Raw genomic sequence first — 22884 nt, 5'->3', positions numbered from 1 at the left:
AAGACTGACTTTATAAAGGGATACTAGAGAGAGACTACACAAACAGGTAAGACTGACTTTATAAAGGGATACAAGAGAGAGACTACACAAACAGGTAAGACTGACATTATAAAGGGATACTAGAGAGACTACACAAACGGGTAAGACTGACTTTATGAAGGGAAACTGGAGAGAGACTACACAAACGGGTAAGACTGACTGACTTTATAAAGGGATACGAGAGAGACTACACAAACGGGTAAGACTGACTTTATAAAGGGAAACTGGAGAGAGACTAAACAAACGGGTAAGACTGACTTTATAAAGGGAAACTGGAGAGAGACTACACAAACGGGTAAGACTGACTGACATTATAAAGGGAAACTGGAGAGAGACTACACAAACGGGTAAGACTGACATTATAAAGGGGTACTGGAGAGAGACTACACAAACGGGTAAGACTGACTTGCTTTATAAAGGGATACTAGAGAGAGACTACACACAGGTAAGACTGACATTATAAAGGGATACTAGAGAGAGACTACACAAACGGGCAAGACTGACATTATAAAGGGATACTAGAGAGAGACTACACAAATGGGCAAGACTGACTGACATAAAGGGAAACTGGAGAGAGACTACACAAACGGGCAATACTGACTGACATTATAAAGGGAAACTGGAGAGAGACTACACAAACGGGTAAGACCGAATGACATTATAAAGGGAAACTGGAGAGAGACTACACAAATGGGTTAGACTGACTGACATTATAAAGGGATACGAGAGAGAGACTACACAAACGGGTAAGACTGACTGACATAAAGGGAAACTGGAGAGAGACTAAACACACGGGTAAGACTGACTGACTTTATAAAGGGATACTAGAGAGAGACTACACAAACAGGACAGACTGACTTTATAAAGGGATACTGGAGAGAGACTACACAAACGGGTAAGACTGACTGACTTTATAAAGGGATACTGGAGAGAGACTACACAAACAGGTAAGACTGACTGACTTTATAAAGGGATACTAGAGAGAGACTACACAAACGGGTAAGACTGACTGACATTATAAAGGGAAACTGGAGAGAGACTTCACAAACGGGTAAGACTGACATTATAAAAGGATACTAGAGAGAGACTACACAAACGGGTAAGACTGACTGACTTTATAAAGGGATACTAGAAAGAGACTACACAAACGGGTAAGACTGACTTTATAAAGGGATACTAGAGAGAGACTACACAAATGGGTAAGACTGACTTTATAAAGGGATACTAGAGAGAGACTTCACAAACGGGTAAGACTGACATTATAAAGGGATACTAGAGAGAGACTACACAAATGGGTAAGACTGACATTATAAAGGGATACTAGAGAGAGACTACACAAACGGGTTACACTGACATTATAAAGGGATACTGGAGAGAGACTGCACAAACGGGTAAGACTGACTGATTTATAAAGGGATACTAGAGAGAGACTACACAAACAGGTAAGACTGACTTTATAAAGGGATACTAGAGAGAGACTACACAAATGGGTAAGACTGACTGACATTATAAAGGGAAACTGGAGAGCGACTTCACAAACGGGTAACACTGACATTATAAAGGGATACTAGAGAGAGACTACACAAACGGGTAAGACTGACTGACATTATAAAGGGAAACTGGAGAGAGACTACACAAACGGGTAAGACTGACATTATAAAGGGAAACTGGAGAGAGACTTCACAAACGGGTAAGACTGACATTATAAAGGGATACTAGAGAGAGACTACACAAACGGGTAAGACTGACTTTATGAAGGGAAACTGTAGAGAGACTACACAACGGGTAAGACTGACTTTATGAAGGGAAACTGGAGAAAGACTACACAAACGGGTAAGACTGACTGACTTTATAAAGGGATACGAGAGAGAGACTACACAAACGGGTAAGACTGACTTTATAAAGGGAAACTGGAGAGAGACTACACAAACGGGTAACACTGACTTTATGAAGGGATACTAGAGAGAGACTACACAAACGGGTAAGACTGACTGGCTTTATAAAGGGAAACTAGAGAGAGACTACACACGGGTAAGACTGACATAAAGGGATACTAGAGAGAGACTACACAAACGGGCAAGACTGACATTATAAAGGGATACTAGAGAGAGACTACACAAATGGGCAAGACTGACTGACATAAAGGGAAACTGGAGAGAGACTACACAAACGGGCAATACTGACTGACATTATAAAGGGAAACTGGAGAGAGACTACACAAACGGGTAAGACCGACTGACATTATAAAGGGAAACTGGAGAGAGACTAAAAAATGGGTAAGTCTGACTGACATTATAAAGGGATACGAGAGAGAGACTACACAAACGGGTAACACTGACATTATAAAGGGATACTGGAGAGAGACTACACAAACGGGTAACACTGACTTTATAAAGGGATACTGGAGAGAGACTACACAAACGGGTAAGACTGACTGACATAAAGGGAAACTGGAGAGAGACTACACAAACGGGTAACACTGACTGACATAAAGGGAAACTGGAGAGAGACTAAACAAACGGGTAAGACTGACTGACTTTATAAAGGGATACTGGAGAGAGACTACACAAACGGGTAAGACTGACTGACTTTATAAAGGGATACTAGAGAGAGACTGCACAAACGGGTAAGACTGACTGACTTTATAAAGGGATACTAGAGAGAGACTACACAAACGGGTAAGACTGACTTTATAAAGGGATACTAGAGAGAGACTACACAAACGGGTAAGACTGACTTTATAAAGGGATACTAGAGAAAGACTACACAAACGGGTAACACTGACATTATAAAGGGATACTAGAGAGAGACTACACAAACGGGTAACACACTTTATAAAGGGATACTGGAGAGAGACTACACAAACGGGTTAGACTGACTGACTTTATAAAGGGAAACTGGAGAGAGACTACACAAACGGGTAAGACTGACTGACATTATAAAGTGATACTAGAGAGAGACTACACAAACGGGTAAGACTGACTGACTTTATAAAGGGATACTAGAGAGAGACTACACAAACGGGTAAGACTGACTGACTTTATAAAGGGATACTAGAGAGAGACTACACAAACGGGTAAGACTGACTTTATAAAGGGATACTAGAGAGAGACTACACAAACGGGTAAGACTGACTTTATAAAGGGATACTAGAGAAAGACTACACAAACGGGTAACACTGACATTATAAAGGGATACTAGAGAGAGACTACACAAACGGGTAACACACTTTATAAAGGGATACTGGAGAGAGACTACACAAACGGGTTAGACTGACTGACTTTATAAAGGGATACTGCAGAGAGACTACACAAACGGGTAAGACTGACTGACATTATAAAGGGAAACTGGAGAGAGACTACACAAACGGGTAAGACTGACTGACATAAAGGGATACTAGAGAGAGACGACACAAACAGATCAGAATGGTTACACAAAGAACATAAAAACGATATGATTACCAACACTGTGTATGTCCTCAGGTGACAGAGCTGGAGTGTGTTAGTGGTCAGACGCCAGTCATCAAATCCCAGAAGACTGAGCTCAACCAGACGATAGAAGAACTGGAGTCAGCATTAAAGGCCAAGGAGGAGGTGTGTGTGTGTGTGTGTGTGTGTGTGTGTGTGTGTGGGGGGGGGGGGGATGTACATGTGAGCCCTGTGATTGTATATTTTCCCTCCCTGCAGGAACTAGAGAGGTTGAAAGAGGAAGTGGAGAGTGCTAATGAGTTCCAGACTCTGAAGGAATCGCTAACACATAAACTACAGGTGAGACTAATGAAGAACACTACTGTATTGCACTGCACACGACACTGGGCCTCACATCTGTTTTCACTGCAGTGTGTACGTTTGTGTTTGTTGGTTTGTGCGTGTTTGTGTTTATAAGTGTGGGTGTGTGTTTTTGTCTTTGTGTGTTTGTCTATACAGAGCCTTGCAAAAGTATTCAGACCCTTTGGATGTCTTCACATTTATTGTGTTACAAAGTGGGATTACAAATATTTTGATTGTCTTTTTTTGTCAGCAATCTACTCAAAATATTATAATGACAAAGTGGAAGAAACTATGTTTAAGATTTATACAAATTTGATTACTTAAGTATAGTCATTGCATAAGTATTAAGCCATTTTGATCAGGAAAGTCTAATTTCGTAAAGGAATAAAAATCAAGTAAGTTACATGGACTCACTCTGTGTGAAATAATAGGGCTTGACATGATTTTTGAATGACTACCTCTTCCCCTGTACCCCATACAACATATGTAAGGTCCCTCAGTCAAGTGTTGAATTGAGGCACCTGTACTTGAAAGTCAAACCATCTCAATTGGGTTGAGGTCAGGTGATTGTGGAGGCCAGGTCATCTGATGCAGCACTCATCACTGTCCTTCTTGGTCAAATGGTCCTCACACAGCCTGGAGGTGTGGTGGGTCACTGTCCTGTTGAAAAACAAATGATAGTCCCACTAAGTGCAAACTAGATGGGATATCTCTGCAGAAAGCTGTGGTAGCCATGCTGGTTAAGTGAGCCTTGAATTCTAAATAAATCACGGACAGTGGCACCAGCAAAAACACCATCGCACCACCACCTCCATGCTTCACGGTGGGAACCACACATGCAGAGATCTTTTGTTCACCTACTCTGCGTCTCACAAAGACACTGCGGTTGGAACCAAAAATCTCAAATTTGGACTTATCAGACCAAAGGACAGATTTACACCGGTCTAATGTCCTTTGGTCGTTTTTCTTGGCCCATGCAAGTCTCTTCTTATTGGCGTCCTTTAGTAGTGGTTTCTTTGCAGCAATTTGACCATGAAGGCCTGATTCACGCAGTCTCCTCTGAACAGTTGATGTTGAGATGTGTCTGTTACTTGAACTGTGTGACACATTTATTTGGGCTGCAATCTGAGGTGCAGTTAACTCTAATGAACTTATCCTCTGCAGCAGAGCTACCTCTGGGTCTTCCTTTCCTGTGGCGGTCCTCATCATAGCGTTGGATGGTTTTTGCGACTGCACTTGAAGAAACATTCAAAGTTCCTGAAATGTCCCACTTTGACTGACCTTCATGTCTTAAAGTAATGATGGACTGTCATTTCTCTTTGCTTATTTGAGCTGTTCTTGCCATAATATGGACCTGGTCTTTTACCAAATAGGGCTATCTTCTGTGTACCACCCTTACCTAGTCATAACACAACTGATTGGCTCAAATGCATGAAGAAAGAAATATTCACTATTTTAACTTTTATCAAGGCACACCTGTTAAGTGAAATTCATTCCAGGTGACTACCTCATGAAGCTGGTTGAGAGAATGCCAAGTGTGTGCTAAGCTGTCATCAAGGCAAAGGGTGGCTGCTTTAAAGAATCTCAATTATATAATATATTTTGATTTCTTTAACACTTTTTTTTGGTTACTACATGATTCCATATGTGTTATTTCATAGTTTTGATGTCTTCACTATTTTTATTCAATGTAGAAAATAGTCAAAATAAAGAAAATTTGTGAGTAGTACTTGAATGAGTAGGTGTGTTCAAACTTTTGACTGGTACTGGATATCTTTGAATAAAAATAAAGATTGTGCACTGGGCCTTTAATAGTCCTGTATTAGTGGACTGATATAGCCCTTTGCAGTGCAGGCAAAACATCTGCAGCCCCAAAAATACTTCCGGCAGACACTTTAACCTTGTTTCTTATGATTTCATTTTTGGTTGTACTATTTGCCATTTATGAATGTTAGTCAATGCGTTTCTATGGGCTTTAGAAAATCTATATTTTACCAAGTAATTGATACTTAAAGGGGTCCTACAATTTGAAATCAAATAGCTAAATTATCCATAGTACGACCATTTGAAAACAATTCCATGCCAGTTTAGGACCCCCCCCCCTTCCCCCAACGTCTTAGAATGTCTTATCCAGAGCGACATAGTAGTGAGTGAATACATTTGTTATTTGTACTGGTCCCCATGGGAATCCAACCCACAACCATGATTTTGCAAGCACCATGCTTTCTACCATCTGAGCCACACAGGACCTTTTTAATCACACTTTTTAACACAATAAAATGTGAAGATTCCAAGGGGTATGAATATTTTTTCGAGCCACTGTATGAGTATGTTTGCTGTGTGCACACGTTAACACATCTCCCCCCCCCCCACCCCCAGGAGACTGAGGAGCGGAACCAGACGTTGGAGGCCCAGTTGGGGGAGTTGGAGCTGCATCTGGAGGGCAGTCAGCTAGAGAGCGAGGCCTTCAGGAAGAGTCTGCGGTCCCTGCTGGAGCTGCTGGACGGGAAGATCTTTGAGCTGACAGAGCTCCGAGACAGCCTAGCCAGACTCATCGAGGACAGCAGCAGCTAGAAGAGACGAGAAGTGCTACGACAGAGCCCCCAAGTGGAGCACCATCGCCACCATAATAACATAGTGACTGGAGAATGAATTGTAGTGCACGAGGGCACTGTATGAAAATATTCACACACTGTTATTGGTACAAACACAGTCATTATTCTTCACTAACATGCACATAATCAAGCATGTGTTGATTATGCCACATGCTTGAACATAATTGTAAATAGATAGACTTGCTCGCTTGGATTCTCTAGTTTTGGCTAATGTTCACTACATATTGCTGGTACACCTGTATACTATATGAACATACTCACACACTTTATACACACACACACTTCAGAGGTCCTGTTGAGGCTTTGCTTGGGCCCTGCCTTCCATCTCTTTGCTCTCCCTGTGGGATGTTCTTTACACATTACAGACTGCAAGCTGCTCAGATATCTATTTTCTCTCTGCTTTTTTTTGCCAAGTCTGGCTAGCATTCCAGAGGATGTTGAATATGGTGGGTTATTTTACTTTGGGTTTTTCTTCCATTACAGACACAATTAACAGAAATAGGAAGCCCTCATTTTCTATATTTATTTGGTGCAAAGTTCAGTTGCTGGTGGATGTTTTTGTTTAATCTTTGCTGTTGTCCGTCATGGGTTCAGGTCTGTTTTCTAACTATTCTGCATATACCACTTTATTATTCAGTTATTACTACAGTACTATTATTGCTCTGGTTACTATGGAGATATCATTGTCAGCCAAATGGACAGTGCGATTAGATGAGGTCATGGAGATGTAGACAGTTGTACTCACGGATCCTTACAGCGTTTCACTGGACTCTACGGCCGTTTGCTCCGAGGCCCCATCTAACACTGGGCTAGGACTAAGGGTCAGAGGTCAGACAGATGACCTCCCAGTGACCTTGTTTTTAAATGCTCCTAATGTCCTCCTATCACAACATTTCCATGGAGATTAAAGAAGAATGTGGCATCTTGTCCAAGATTGAGGACCGATCTGGGACAACCTTCTATACTAAATGAGCAATATAAAGAGAGAGCGTCAAGAGTAAAAATACACATTTCAGTCTCGCTTTCAGGTATTTTCCTCCTCTTCTGGGAAATGTAAGGAGAGACCAGGTGGAAACAACGCCAACCCAAGACCAGAAGCTGGGGTTTGGGTCAGCAGTTACTACAAGTCTTTCCTTTCTATAAACTTTTTTATTACAAATACTAATATAACAAATTTATAGTGCACTTGTGAAAATGGAATTGAATGTTTGGGTGAATCTAAAACTATTTTTCTTTATTTTCCCCCTCCTTGTTTCTGTTACAACTTGAAGTGCAGTGATTGATTGGTTCCTATGTTTTCCCTTAATTTATTATTCCAGATATATTATAACCACAGATTGAGAATTTTATGAAGCAAATTTTTGTTTGAACTTAATGATTTTCATGTCTGGTATGTGGGTGTCAAGGTAGATTTTTTTATTTATTCTTTTTTTTTTTGGTGTAAAAAAAAACGGGCAATATTTTTGAACTACTTAAAAAGGAAATGGATTTACAGAGACCCTTGTGCATAGCATGTGTGGTTTGCAGAGACATCATTTCCTTTTGCCAAATGTTTTCCTGTACAGAATATGAATTTTGCTGACATTGCCTTTGGTACAAAGATGCATCAATGGTAGCTAACTACGGAACTTTTGTCGGGTTTACTATTGCCAAAAATCTGTGATAATGTATAAAAAAATAAAACTATATGTATACCTGAAGAACACTATTTAAGGGCTTGTTGGTTCTGGTATCTTTGAGAGATTTGAATGTGGTTTCTGGGTTGGTTGGCGTTTTCAATTATGATCTGTACTACAATTTGAAAGGGAATAATGTTTGAGTAATAATTTTAAATGATTATACCACATGCTTAAACAATTAATTGAGTTTATAGTAAAATGTAAAAAAAAAAAAAAAAAAAAGTGTTGTCATTTTTCACTATCTGAATGTTCCTCATTTTCTCTAATCTGCACTCACTTCAGTTCCTGTCCTGATGCTTCTTGTATAACATCACATCCACTCACTGCCTTAAAGGGGATTGTTTGGCTTTTTTTTTAATGAAATACTATGTGGTTGACCTCATGTGGATGTGCATGATGTACTAGACCCAACAAAAGGCTGTCTGGTTTGGCCAAAGGCTGAGTTGAGTTCTAATGACTGTGATAAGTCAAAGAACAGGACAGGAAGACATGTCGGGACTTGGTTTTATTTTGAAGGGAAAAAATATAACTGGGATATATAAAGCAGTTAGGAATGCAATAACCGTAAGACGAGTAAAAGGCAAAAGAAAACATTTAAGCACATTTACATTTTGTATGGTATTGCTTTATAAATTCTTACTCCATTTCTTAAATCATGAAGTGTTTTACTCAATAAATACTTAGGATGTTTTTAAGCATGCCAATGTATTTTCAGGATGTACATCACATTATATATTACATTTCAGTTTAATATAATAATATTGCACTTATCTTGTGACGGACTCATCTTTAAATCAGACCAGGCCAGCCACATGCATAAGGTCATACAAGTCAAAGGTTATAGGTCAAACTGTAGTGTTAGCTAAAGACAGAAGAGAGGGAAATGAATAATACAAAAGATTTTACAAATCATGTATAAAATAAACAAAATACATAAAGATCCCAAATACAATGAAGAAAACTGACAAAAATGGAAGTGATTTTCCAACAGACAGGTTTGTTCTGTATATGGACAGGAAGGGGGCATCTCAATATAACTAAAATGGCTGCCTCTACACTCCTAAACGTCTCTCCATCTGCACTACAAAAAGATCTGGACAGTGAAAAGCTAATTCCTCTGAGTCAATATACTGTGTTGCTGTCACCTACACACCGTTTATAGATTCAGTGCAGATAAAGGAGAAGAAGCCACTTCAGACTAGAGACCCAGTCAGAGATATGCGGACGCTGCAGAAAGTCACATGATTGGGTTTTAACCACTTGCCATGAAGACACAGCATGAAGAATGAGCCCCATATGCTCAGCCTACTGACTCACTGTGGTTAGTTACCAGTACCATACCACTGGTGGATTCAGTGAGGTAAACACAGATAGAAATATAATGAATAGTGCTGACAAGGTCCCTGTTCTACATGACCGACAATCATATCAGTTCTGCACCATACATTTCTATCTGAGTGTTTTTCAAGACCGGAAAAATACAGTACTACCACCTTTGACCTGGCCAAATGTCAACTTGGACAGCAGTTGTACACACAGTCCTTCAGTTCTAAACAGTACACCATTTTCTCTTCAACATGTCCTTCATACTCAGTGCATGATTCATTACAGTAAACAGAGATTGTTCCTATAGAAATAGTTTCAGTTTTGACAGCTCTTAGATAAAATAATCAGGCGTAGATAACGTGAAACGACTCCACGGTAATAGTGGACTCATGAAAAATAATAACAGTGAAAATAAAGCAGTGAAAAAAGAAAAACTCCTTAAAAAGAACGTAAAAGCACATTTTAAAACCATCAACAGAAACACATGTCATGATGGAATATGAATATAGAGTATGGAATGAATGACACCTGTCTTTGTAGAGCTGGACAGATCAGCTGACTTTAAAGGGCACTGGTTTTACAGAGAAAAATATCATGACTTCTCGACACCAGGGTTTGCCACGCTCACCCGCAGAGGACTGGACGGTGTGAGTGCAGGCATTTTGTTCCAGCCAAACAATAACACATTTTATTCTATGGGGGGTTGAATTAACATTAAAGAAAACACTCAATCCTGTCAAACGGAAAACCAACTCACCCCAGCAACCTAACCTCTCCAACCTCATAGTTCATTCTATAGAAAGGGATCCCAGAACCCTAGCTCTCCAGTCGGTGCACTGACAAGGAGCCTTATTCCCCCACTTGGTCCAGGACAAAGAAGGAATCGAGTGAAGGAATTACTTTTACATAGTGACTTTCATACTAGGTTCTCAAAGTGCTTGACTATATAGAGCGTGAGGAGTCAGCACAACACAGAAAACCAGGAGCAAAGGCTAGTGGTCCATTACAAAGACCAGAAGAAATAGTAAGAAATAGTTAACATCTCTGCTCAGCTTTCAGTCTGTCAATGTGGAGCCAGAAATAGTAGATGGTAGTGGCTGAGGTCAAAGGTCAGAGTCCCAGTCGGTGCCATTGTGTGTGTGTGTATCTTGTATCTAGTTCTCCCAGTCGGTGCAGGGCAGGCCTTCGTCCTCAGACTCAGACTCAGGCGAAGCCTCCTTGATGCGTCTCAGGGCTTCATGGATGGAGCGGGTCAGAGCGTCGGCAGAGTGGGGGAACAAGCCCTTGGTGTGCCGCTGTTCCGGCCGCGTCCGCACCTTCTTCAACCGGACACCCTGCCGGATCTGGGCCAGGATGTTGTTACTCTCGTCATCGTCTGGGTCGGGGGCTAGGACTCTCAGCTCAGCCTTACGCAGGTGGAAGCTGCCTCTCTTCAGGGAGTTCAGGACCTCGTCCATGGGAGAACTCGCTGGAGAGATGGGAGGATGGAACAATGTTAAAAATCTAGTCAAGTTATGATTTTGATATATTCTTTTAAAATCCAGGAAACAGTATGTTGTCATGTCTGACCTCTCCTCCATTGTGAGGAGTCCAGCATGGCTGTCTTCTTCAGTTTCTTTCTGGCTGTCTGCAGCTGACTGCTGTCAAAGAAACGTGGGGAGAAGGGAGCCAGGGGGAGAGGCTCTGAATCTGACCCAGCCTTGGATTGCCGGACTGGGCTAGTGGGATGAGCCCACTCAACTCCCTCACTGGAGAGGTCATCTAAGGAGGGAGGGGGTGGGGGAGGAGGAAGGGGAGGAGGTGGAGGGGCAGAGGAGGGAATCGCTGAGAGGGGAGGAAGAGAGGGGGCAGAGAGAGGCCCAGTGGCGCCCCCTGGCGGGGGTAGAGAGACACTCTGATGACCACAGGCATCAGAGGGAGGAGCAAAGAGCTCAGGGAGGTCAACAGTGTCTGTTTGGACACTGGCAACCAGGGTCTCAGGCCTCCCCGCGGGGGAGAGGGGAGTGGAGGTTTTCCTCCGGGAGTGGCCGTGGGACATACGCAGTCTGCTGGACTTCAGAGTCACCTGACCAGGGAAACGCTGCAACAGACAAAGAACCAACAGTTACATCTAAACACAGCGTCAACCTAAGATATACTCAACATGAGACGTTTAGACTGTGTTATTCAGAGGTAACTGTGTCCTCTCACCTGTTTGAAGCTGCGTAGTCTGTCCAGAGTTCTCGACCTATCCAGATTCATTCTGGCGTTACTCCTCTCCTCCTCTTCCTCCTGCTCCTCCCCTCGCTATGGAGAAACAGACAGGATGAGGAACTATTCACCATCATTGCCATAACACTGAATCAACTAGAGGCATTAATTAGGGCTGATTTCAAGTTTTCATAACAATCGGTAATCTGCCTTTTTGGACACTGATTATGGACAACTACATTGCAATCCACGAAGAGACTGTATGGCAGGCTGACCACCTGTTACGGCAGGCTGACCACCTGTTACGGCAGGCTGACCACCTGTTACGGCAGGCTGACCACCTGTTACGGCAGGCTGACCACCTGTTACGGCAGGCTGACCACCTGTTACGGCAGGCTGACCCCCTGTTACGGCAGGCTGACCACCTGTTACGGCAGGCTGACCCCCTGTTACGGCAGGCTGACCACCTGTTACGGCAGGCTGACCACCTGTTACGGCAGGCTGACCACCTGTTACGGCAGGCTGACCACCTGTTACGGCAGGCTGACCACCTGTTACGGCAGGCTGACCACCTGTTACGGCAGGCTGACCACCTGTTACACGAGTGCAGCATCAAAATTACCTGTGGCTGCAAGGAGTCAAGGTAAGTTGTTAGCTAGCATTAAACTAGCTAACTATAAAAAAAACAATAAAATCTTCACATAATCACGAGTTAACTACACATGGTTGATGATATTACTAGGTTAACTAGCTTGTCCTGTGTTGCATATAATCAATGCGGTGCCTGTTAATTTATCATCGAATCACAGATTACTTCAACTTCGTCAAACGGGTGATGATTTAACAAAAGCGCATTCGCGAAAAAAGCACAATCGTTGCACAAATGTACCTAACCATAAACATCAATGCCTTTCTTAAAACTAATACACAGAAGTATATACAGTGCCTTGCGAAAGTATTCGGCCCCCTTGAACTTTGCGACCTTTTGCCACATTTCAGGCTTCAAACATAAAGATATAAAACTGTATTTTTTTGTGAAGAATCAACAACAAGTGGGACACAATCATGAAGTGGAACGACATTTATTGGATATTTCAAACTTTTTTAACAAATCAAAAACTGAAAAATTGGGCGTGCAAAATTATTCAGCCCCTTTACTTTCAGTGCAGCAAACTCTCTCCAGAAGTTCAGTGAGGATCTCTGAATGATCCAATGTTGACCTAAATGACTAATGATGATAAATACAATCCACCTGTGTGTAATCAAGTCTCCGTATAAATGCACCTGCACTGTGATAGTCTCAGAGGTCCGTTAAAAGCGCAGAGAGCATCATGAAGAACAAGGAACACACCAGGCAGGTCCGAGATACTGTTGTGAAGAAGTTTAAAGCCGGATTTGGATACAAAAAGATTTCCCAAGCTTTAAGCATCCCAAGGAGCACTGTGCAAGCGATAATATTGAAATGGAAGGAGTATCAGACCACTGCAAATCTACCAAGACCTGGCCGTCCCTCTAAACTTTCAGCTCATACAAGGAGAAGACTGATCAGAGATGCAGCCAAGAGGCTCATGATCACTCTGGATGAACTGCAGAGATCTACAGCTGAGGTGGGAGACTCTGTCCATATGACAACAATCAGTCGTATATTGCACAAATCTGGCCTTTATGGAAGAGTGGCAAGAAGAAAGCCATTTCTTAAAGATATCCATAAAAAGTGTTGTTTAAAGTTTGCCACAAGCCACCTGGGAGACACACCAAACATGTGGAAGAAGGTGCTCTGGTCAGATGAAACCAAAATTGAACTTTTTGGCAACAATGCAAAACGTTATGTTTGGCGTAAAAGCAACACAGCTCATCAACCACAACACACCATCCCCACTGTCAAACATGGTGGTGGCAGCATCATGGTTTGGGCCTGCTTTTCTTCAGCAGGGACAGGGAAGATGGTTAAAATTGATGGGAAGATGGATGGAGCCAAATACAGGACCATTCTGGAAGAAAACCTGATGGAGTCTGCAAAAGACCTGAGACTGGGACGGAGATTTGTCTTCCAACAAGACAATGATCCAAAACATAAAGCAAAATCTACAATGGAATGGTTCAAAAATAAACATATCCAGGTGTTAGAATGGCCAAGTCAAAGTCCAGACCTGAATCCAATCGAGAATCTGTGGAAAGAACTGAAAACTGCTGTTCACAAATGCTCTCCATCCAACTTCACTGAGCTCGAGCTGTTTTGCAAGGAGGAATGGGAAAAAATTTCAGTCTCTCGATGTGCAAAACTGATAGACATACCCCAAGCGACTTACAGCTGTAATCGCAGCAAAAGGTGGCGCTACAAAGTATTTACTTAAGGGGGCTGAATAATTTTGCACGCCCAATTTTTCAGTTTTTGATTTGTTAAAAAAGTTTGAAATATCCAATAAATGTCGTTCCACTTCATGATTGTGTCCCACTTGTTGTTGATTCTTCACTGTATATATTTTTAAACCTGCATATTTAGTTAAAAGAAATTAATGTTAGCAGGCAATATTAACTAGGGAAATTGTGTCCCTTCTCTTGCGTTCAGTGTAAGCAGAGTCAGGGTATATGCAACAGTTTGGGCCTCCTGGCTCGTTGCGAACTGTGTGAAGACTATTTCTTCCTAACAAAGGCCATAATTAATTTGCCAGAAATTTACATCATTATGACATAAAATTGAAGGTTGCGCAACATAACAGCAATATTTAGACTAATGTATGCCACCCGTTCGACAAAATATGGAACGGTTCCATATTTCACTGAAAGAATAAACGTTTTGTTTTCGAAATAATAGTTTATGGATTTGACCATATTAATAATGACCTATTTCTGTGTGTTTATCATAATTAAGTCTATGATTTGATATTTGATGGCGCAGTTTGACTGAGCGGTGATAGGCACAGCAGGCTCGTAAGCATTTATTCAAACAGCATTTTACTGCATTTGCCAGCAGCTCTTAGCAATGCATGAAGCACAGCTCTGTTTATGACTTATCAATTTATCAAGCCTATCAACTCCCGAGATTAGGCTGGCAATACTAAAGTGCCTATTAGAACATCCAATAGTCAAAGGTATATGAAATACAAATGGCATAGAGATAAACAGTCGACGCGTCATAATTCCTTTAATAACTAAAACCTAAAACTTCTTACCTGGGACTATTGAAAGCTCATGTTAAAAGGAACCACCAGCCTTCATATGTTCTCATGTTCTGAGCAAGGAACTTAAAAGTTAGACTTTTTTACATGGCACATATTGCACTTTTACTTTCTTCTCCAACACTGTGTTTTTGCATTATTTAAACCAAATTGAACATGTTTCATTATTTATTTGAGACTAAATTGATTTTATTTATGTATTATATTAAGTTAATATAAAAGTGTTCATTTAGTATAGTTGTAATTGTCATTATTACAAATATATATATAAAAATCGTCCGATTAATCGTTATTGGCTTTTTTGGACTTCCAATAAATCGGTATTGGCGTTGAAAAATCATAATCGGTCGACCTCTAGAATCAGCACAAACACTAACAAAACATGTCACTGTACCTGTTGCAGTGCTTGATGGGTCTGGTCATCCTTACTACCTTGGCGTTGCTGTATCTTCTGGTTGTGGTTGATGATACAGATCTCCTGGTTACAGATAAACAAGACACATTACAGGAGGATTGAAAGTATTGGTTTTACTTTTCCACATATTGTTGTTTTCGAGGCAGGCTTTCGTGGATTTGATTTGTTAGTAAGTCCAGAGCTAAGCATGTGATTGCTGGATTATTACCTTTTTGGTTTTAAGGTAGGCCTTCTTGGCGGTGATGCGTCCCCTGCGTGCCTCTAGCTGTCTGGTCCTCTGCTGCAGCTGGCTGAGCTTGTCTCTGAGGTGGGGAAGAGAGGCCGAGGGGTCCTCTACCCTCCGCATGGCATCAGGACTCTCATACGCATCATAGTACACTACCTCGTCCTGCCGCTCTGGGGAGGGAAGGGCACAGAGAGGTACACTGTTAGATAACCTCACTAGTAGTGTTTCTACAGAGGCTCTGGAGCTGAGCAGTTAGAACAGGTCTAGTGGTTCATTAACAGTAACAGGTATAGATGTATAGTAGTCTGGGGAGGCTGGTGAGTTGGGCGTTGAGCAGCAGATCCTAGGCTGAATGTTACTTAGAAGTAACAGGTATAGATGTATAGTAGTCTGGGGAGGCTGGTGAGCTGGGCGTTGAGCAGCAGTTCCTAATCTGAATGTTACTTAGAAGTAGCAGGTATAAAGTGCATAGTATTACCAGTGATCTGTCTGCGGAGGCTGGTGAGCTGGGCGTTGAGCAGCAGTTCCTAATCTGAATGTTACTTAGAAGTAGCAGGTATAAAGTGCGTAGTATTACCAGTGATCTGTCTGCGGAGACTGGTGAGCTGGGCGTTGAGCAGCAGTTCCTCACAGCGCAGCACCTCAGCCTGGATGTCATAGAGCTGCAGCTGGAGCTCATAGTACAGCGCCTCCATCTGGTCCAACCGCTGCATGGCATCCTCTCCCTCCTGCAGGCTCTGCATCTGAGACAAACAGACATAGATGGTCAGAAACACAGACAGAGAGAGAGTCAGAGTATTGTGTACATCAGGGATGGACAACTTTGATGGGAGTGGGGGCCACAAGAAATCTGAACTCATCATGAAGGGCTGCAGTTTCTGGCGGGTCTGCGTACACACATGTGCATTTCGAAATTGCACCTTGGTTATTCTACTATTCTAACTGCAACAGTAATTTGAGACCCAACATGAGTTTTTTTTGTTTTATTGATATGAGGGCCTTCAGAAGGGGGGCTGCCGCCACTTGCCCATCCCTGGTGTACCTGATGTGTGGTGAGATATCTGTTGTAAAATGGTTGCCGTGGCATCAGGTGATATACATTGGTGGTGGATGAGGCATGATTCCCCAAAACAATGTGCTTTGAGCATCTTGAAAAATGTATAGATTTATCAGTACTTCCCTTCTCAGGCCATGTTTCCTCTGCTCCAGGCAGATCTCCTTGGCCCTCATCAGTTGACTATTTATTACTATAATAACAGTAGTAGTATAGTAATAGTATTAGTTGTAGTACTGTAATATAGGAGTAATACCTCCTCTTTCAGGCCGTGTTTTCTCTGCTCCAGGCAGATCTCCTTGGCCCTCATCAGTTGACTATTTATTAATATAATAACAGTAGTAGTATAGTAATAGTATTAGTTGTAGTACTGTAATATAGGAGTAATACCTCCTCTTTCAGGCCGTGTTTTCTCTGCTCCAGGCAGATCTCCTTGGCCCTCATCAACTGCAGCGTTTCCTTGGAGACGGCGTACTGCAGACGCTCCACGCGGTCCACAGCTGCAGCCCACGTCGACTTGCCAAACTTCCTCTGGTCCACACGCATCCGCTCATACACCGCTGCAACACACACACACCAACATAACAATTACTGTAAAACTTATTAATAGCTTGGGCAATTAATAGCTTGGGCGTTTATTTGCTTAAACAGAACAGAACAGGCACGTGTGTGTTATCATTTGCACACCATGTCACATTTATTTTGTCTTAGTATGCCTCTATATATATATTTTTTTTTTTACAAGATATGTCCTTGACAGAATACTTATTCTCCTCTGTGCATTTTAGTCAGTTCTTACTTTCACCACTAGAGGGCTATCTGCTGATTTCTAGTGGTCTGTACTGCCTAAATTGGAGACAAAAACAAATGATTTACATGTTTGGGAATAGTTATCGACTTTGTAGTCAGTGTGGAGCCAGTGGATAGTTGGGTTATGGTTAGTTTGGGGATTCTGGGAGAGCAGTTTAAAGCCTGGAGATTATGGTCTGACTGAGGGGCTGATCTGCCATCTGGATAATACATGGCTCTGGAGTTTGTCTGTACAGAGTTTGTGTGTGTTTATGTGTTTCTCTGTGTGTTTCTCTATAGGAGTGTTCACACTGCACCTTAGCCTGGGGCTAAGGGAGATTTTAGCCCAGGGATAAGGGAATGTTCACACTTGCACATTCTAAAGTGGGCTAGCACCAACCTTAGCCCAGAACTAGCTGGTCCTGCTCCGGAGCAGGGTTAGTACCAACTTTTCGGGGGGATTAGTCCCAGAAACACAGTGCCAAAATCGCAAGTGTGAAACTGTGTCAAGAACAACACCTAGAATGATCACTATCCAATCACAAAAGCGACACTCAATTTACATATGCTTGTGAGGCCTGTAATGCGTTCTGACGGTTATTTTGTAAATTCGTACTATTTAATCCTGAGGAAAATACTTTAAATCAGTGCAAAAACAATGGTTGGTATGCCTAACAAAAATGGTTGCTATGCAGGCTGGCTAAGGTCTTCTCACTTAGCCAACTAAAGCTAAAAACTCTACAGCTGGAAGGGCAGCAAACCATCCATTTCCCTCTGTTTTCATAACTTTTCTATTGACATTTAATTGCATATATCCATGATAATAATATTGTTGCATGATTTCGCCTGGATCAGAAAAGTTGACATCTCGTTCATTCACTGCATTCTCTGTACAGGAGCAAGATAGAATTTCAAAAGTAAAACATTGCTGTCTGCCTGACTGACATCAGAAACAATGTTTATACAATGCATCACTGTTGGAAATCAAATGCTAGAAGCAACAGGAAATATTGTGTTAATAAATTGCTTATAATATTGGTTGTGCATCAGAGATGTTGGTCACATGTTGTGTTTGTCAGTTAGCTCAGGGCTTGGGTATACAAGTGTGAATCCTTAGCCAGGGCTAAAGCTTAGCCCAGGGTTAACAAATATTTATGTGAACACAGGCTAAGCTATCCCAGGCCAGTCTAGTCTGGAGCTAAGAACAACGCCAGTGTGAAAAGGCCTCATGTGTGTATGTGTGTACCTTTCTGAGCCCTGGCGGTGGTCTCAAAGAACTTGACGGTAAGGTCCTGTATGGAGAGGACGGCAGCGTGAGCCTTCTTCGTCCACTCCTCATCCTCCCTCCTCAGCCCCTCCACACGACGAGGCCCCAGACGCTCTGTCTCCAAGGAGATCTGACCGAGGGGACACAGATCAATAGGGGTCACGCAAAGGTCAAATCAACATAAATCAATGACATATTTAGAAATATATTATCCCAGAGGGAAATATGGTGTGCCGGTACAGCAGGATCAAATAAAAGGATTGGATTAATAAATGAAAGTCAAACTCTCGCACATGGATACATTGAGAAATTCAGACCTTACAAATAGTGATTAACGGAGGATTTAAAGTACCTGAATTCACCTGGCCTCATGTCATACCAGGCTTTAACAGCAGGTTGTGCTGTGGTGTAGCAGTCAGGGACATAGAGCTTCAAGACTGGACATGTGTTTAATGTACTACTAAACCCAGTGTCCTCCTTTGTTGTAACTTTTGATAACTGTAGGACGTTCTCTAAGGTTAAGACAACCTCATTTAATCAAACATACTGAGGCAACGACAATCGAGTGCTTAAGTGTTACTGACTTCTCAGGCTTAGTTCATTACTTGGAAGTGACTTGGGTAAGGTCTTTTACACTGTCTTTGTAGCTAGCTAACCAGCCCTGGATACGCCCTGGGTGAGTTAGTAAAACAGTTGATTATTGTTCTGTTCATTGTGTGTTTTAGAGAGCAGCTGGAACATATTGTAGTTAGAGTAGCTGATTTCCTAAGAACAGCCCCCACACAGCCCACTGTTTTGCTCCTGTCTGGACCAGCCTTGATTTCAACGTCCACAGATGTAGATTTTTGGTCCGGTCCAGAACAAATCTGAATCCATCATAGACGTCTATGTTTGGTTCAGATTTGGTCTGGCCATGATTTGGCCCAAACATAGACATTTTATAAGTTTGGACAGCACAATACAGTAAAGAAAAGTTGAGTATAGCACAGTATAATGTACTGTATTGTACCCTATTTTACTCTAATGTACTCTACTGAACTAAACTGTACTCTACTGAATTAAACTGTCCTGCTGCTCATTGACTACAGCTCAGCGTTCAACACCATAGTGCCCACAAAGCTCATCACTAAGCTAAGGAACCTGGGACTAAACACCACCCTCTGCAACTTCATCCTAGACTTCCTGACGGGCCGCCCCCAGGTGGTGAGGGTAACAAAAAGTCTGCCATGCTGATCCTCAACCCCAGTTCCCCTCAGGGGTGCGTGCTTAGTCCCTCCTGTACTCCCTGTTCACCCATGACTGCGTGGCCAAGCACGACTCCAACACCATCATTTAGTTTGCTGACGACACAACAGTGGTAGGCCTGATCACCGACAACGATGAGACAGCCTATAGGGAGGAGGACAGAGACCTGGCTGTGTGGTGCCAGGACAACAACCTCTCCCTCAATGCAAGCAAGACAAAGGAGCTGATTGTGGACTACAGGAAAAGGCGGGCCGAACAGCCCCCATTAACATCGACGAGTCTGCAGTGGAGCAGGATGAGAGTTTCAAATTCCTTGGTGTCCAGATCACCAACGAGCTAACATGGTCCAAACATACCAAGACAGTTGTGAAGAGGGCACGACAACACCTTTTTCCCCTTAGGAGACTGAAAAGATTTGGCATGGGTCCTAGATCCTCTAAAAGTTATACAGCTGCACCACCGAGAGCATCCTGACCAGTTGCATTACCACTTGGTATAGCAATTGCTCGGTATCTGACGGTAAGGCGCTACATAGGGTAGTGCATACGGCCCAATACATCCGAGGTCAAGCTTCCTGACATCCAGGACCTATCATACCAGGCGGTGTCAGAGGAAGGCCCAAAAAATTGTCAAAGACTCCAGTCACCCAAGTCGTAGACTGCTCTCTCTGCTACCGCATGGCAAACGGTACCGGAGTGCCAAGTCTAGGTCCAAAAGGCTCCTTAACAGTATCTACCCCCAAGCCATAAGACTGCTGAACAATTAATCAAATGGCCACCCGGACTATTAACATGAACCCCCCACGCCCGCTTTTACACTGGTGCCACTCTCTGATCTTCATCTAAGTCACAACAATAGACAAACAGTGTGTTTAAACTAATAACACACAAATTGTTGTGTGTTTCTTGTCTATATTGAATACATAATTTAAACTAGAGGTCGACCGATTAATCGGAATGGCCGATTAATTAGGGCCGATTTCAAGTTTTCAGAACAATCGGAAATTGGTATTTTTGGGCGCCGATTTAATTATTATTATTTTTTTATATACCTTTATGTAACTAGGCAAGTCAGTTAAGAACACATTCTTATTTTCAATGACGGCCTAGGAACGGTGGGTTAACTGCCTTGTTCAGGGGCAGAACGACAGATTTTCACCTTGTCAGCTCGGGGGATCCAATCTTGCAACCTTACAGTTAACTAGACCAACGCAATAACGACCTGCCTCTCTCTCGTTGCACTCCACAAGGAGACTGCCTGTTATGCGAATGCAGTAAGCCAAGGTAAGTTGCTAACTAGCATTAAACGTATCTTGTAAAAAACAATCAATCATAATCACTAGTTAACTACACATGGTTGATGAAATTACTGGATATTATCTAGCGTTGCATATAATCTGACTGAGCATACAAGTATCTAAGTATCTGACTGAGCGGTGGTAGGCAGAAGCAGGCGCGTAAACATTCATTCAAACAGCACTTTCGTGCGTTTTGCCAGCAGCTCTTCGTTGTGCGTCAAGCATTGCGCTGTTTATGACTTCAAGCCTATTAACTCCCAAGATGAGGCTCGTGCAACCGAAGTGAAATGGCCAGCTAGTTAGTGTGCGCTAATTGACTTTGTGTTGCTGGTGCGAGCCCAGGGAGGAGCGAGGAGAGGGACGGAAGCTATACTGTTACACTGGCAATACTAAAGTGCCTATAAGAACATCCAATAGTCAAAGGTTAATGAAATACAAATGGTATAGAGGGAAATAGTCCTATAGTTCCTATAATAACTACAACCTAAAACTTCTTACCTGGCAATATTGAAGACTCATGTTAAAAGGAACCACCAGCTTTCATATGTTCTCATGTTCTGAGCAAGGAACTCAAAAGTTAGCTTTCTTACATAGCACATATTGCACTTTTACTTTCTTCTCCAACACTTTGTTTTGCATTATTTAAACCAAATTGAACATGTTTCATTATTTACTTGAGGCTAAATTGATTTTATTTATGTATTATATTAAGTTAAAATAAGTGTTCATTCAGTATTGTTGTAATTGTCATTATTACAAATAAATAAATCAAATCGGTCGATTAATCGGTATCGGCTTTTTTGGGCCTCCAATAATCGGTATCGGCGTTGAAAAATCATAATCGGTCGACCTCTAATTTAAACATTCACAGTGTAGGTTGGAAAAAGTATGTGAACCCCTAGGCTAATGACTTCTCCAAAAGCTAATTGGAGTCAGGAGTCAGCTAACATGAAGTCCAATCAATGAGACAAGATTAGAGATGCTGCTTACAGCTGCGTAGCCCTATTAAAAACACTCACAAAATGGAGAAGGTTCAGCACCTCATGCTACTCTCCCTAGGAGTGGCCGTCCTGCAAAGATGACTGCAAGAGCACAGAGCATAATGCTTAATGAGGTTAAGAAGAATCCTAGTGTCAGCTAAAGACTTATAGAGATCTCTGGAACATGCTAACATCTCTGTTGACGAGTCTATGATATGTAAAACACTAAACAAGAATGGTGTTCATGGGAGGACACCACGGAAGTAGCCACTGCTGTCCAAAAAAATATTGCTGGACGTCTGAAGTTTGCAAAAGTGCACCTGGCGCTGGCAAAATATTCTGTGGACAGATGAAACTACAGTTGAGTTGTTTGGAAGGAAGATACAACCCTATGTGTGGAGAAAAAAAAGGCACAGCACACCAACATCAAAACCTCATCCCAAGTTTTAATGACTCCAACCTAAGTACATGTAAACTTCCGACTTCAACTGTATATTGTTGTGACCTAGATGAAGATCAGATCAAATGTTATGACCAATTTATGTAGAAATCCAGGTATTTCCAAAGCGTTCACATAATTTTTCTTGCCACTGTAATTCTACTGTGTTACTTTTTATTTTATTTAGTAAATATTTTCTTAACTCTATTTCTTCAACTGCACTGTTGTTTAAGAGCTTGTAAGTAAGCATTTCACAGTAAGGTCTACACCTGTTGTATTTTGAAAATGTGACGAATACAATTGGATTTGATTTGATTTTGATGAGGAAGTCACCTGAAATGCATTTCAATTAACAGGTGTGCCTTGTTAAAAGT

General features: G+C 42.0%; 2 protein-coding genes across 3 annotated transcripts in view; one reads left to right on the top strand and one right to left on the bottom strand.

Moving 5' to 3' along the window:
- The window catches only part of LOC135518099 (homer protein homolog 1-like), a 48745-nt gene extending 40257 nt beyond the window's left edge, over positions 1–8488 (top strand). The window contains exons 8-10 of one of the 2 annotated variants that reach the window (XM_064942994.1): positions 3522–3632; positions 3726–3806; positions 6189–8488. In XM_064942994.1, the coding sequence (XP_064799066.1) occupies positions 3522–3632; positions 3726–3806; positions 6189–6383 (387 nt within the window). In that variant the 3' untranslated portion in view covers positions 6384–8488. The remainder of the gene's footprint in view (positions 1–3521; positions 3633–3725; positions 3807–6188) is intronic. The other variant, XM_064942995.1, reaches the window with a different exon arrangement.
- Positions 8489–8595: 107 nt separating this feature from the next.
- LOC135518100 (junction-mediating and -regulatory protein-like) overlaps positions 8596–22884 on the bottom strand; it is a 61580-nt gene continuing 47291 nt past the window's right edge. Inside the window, exons 3-10 of the mRNA XM_064942996.1 lie at positions 18529–18679; positions 16884–17053; positions 16017–16182; positions 15422–15609; positions 15193–15276; positions 11620–11715; positions 10999–11509; positions 8596–10897 (exon numbers count right to left, since the gene is read on the bottom strand). Coding sequence (XP_064799068.1) covers positions 10584–10897; positions 10999–11509; positions 11620–11715; positions 15193–15276; positions 15422–15609; positions 16017–16182; positions 16884–17053; positions 18529–18679 — 1680 coding nt within the window. The 3' untranslated portion in view covers positions 8596–10583. The remainder of the gene's footprint in view (positions 10898–10998; positions 11510–11619; positions 11716–15192; positions 15277–15421; positions 15610–16016; positions 16183–16883; positions 17054–18528; positions 18680–22884) is intronic.

The sequence above is a fragment of the Oncorhynchus masou genome, chromosome 28, assembly GCF_036934945.1.
Source record: "Oncorhynchus masou masou isolate Uvic2021 chromosome 28, UVic_Omas_1.1, whole genome shotgun sequence".
Lineage (NCBI taxonomy): Eukaryota > Metazoa > Chordata > Actinopteri > Salmoniformes > Salmonidae > Oncorhynchus > Oncorhynchus masou.
The sequence above is the reverse complement of the archived record's forward strand: the minus strand, read 5'-3'. Positions and strand labels throughout refer to the sequence as shown.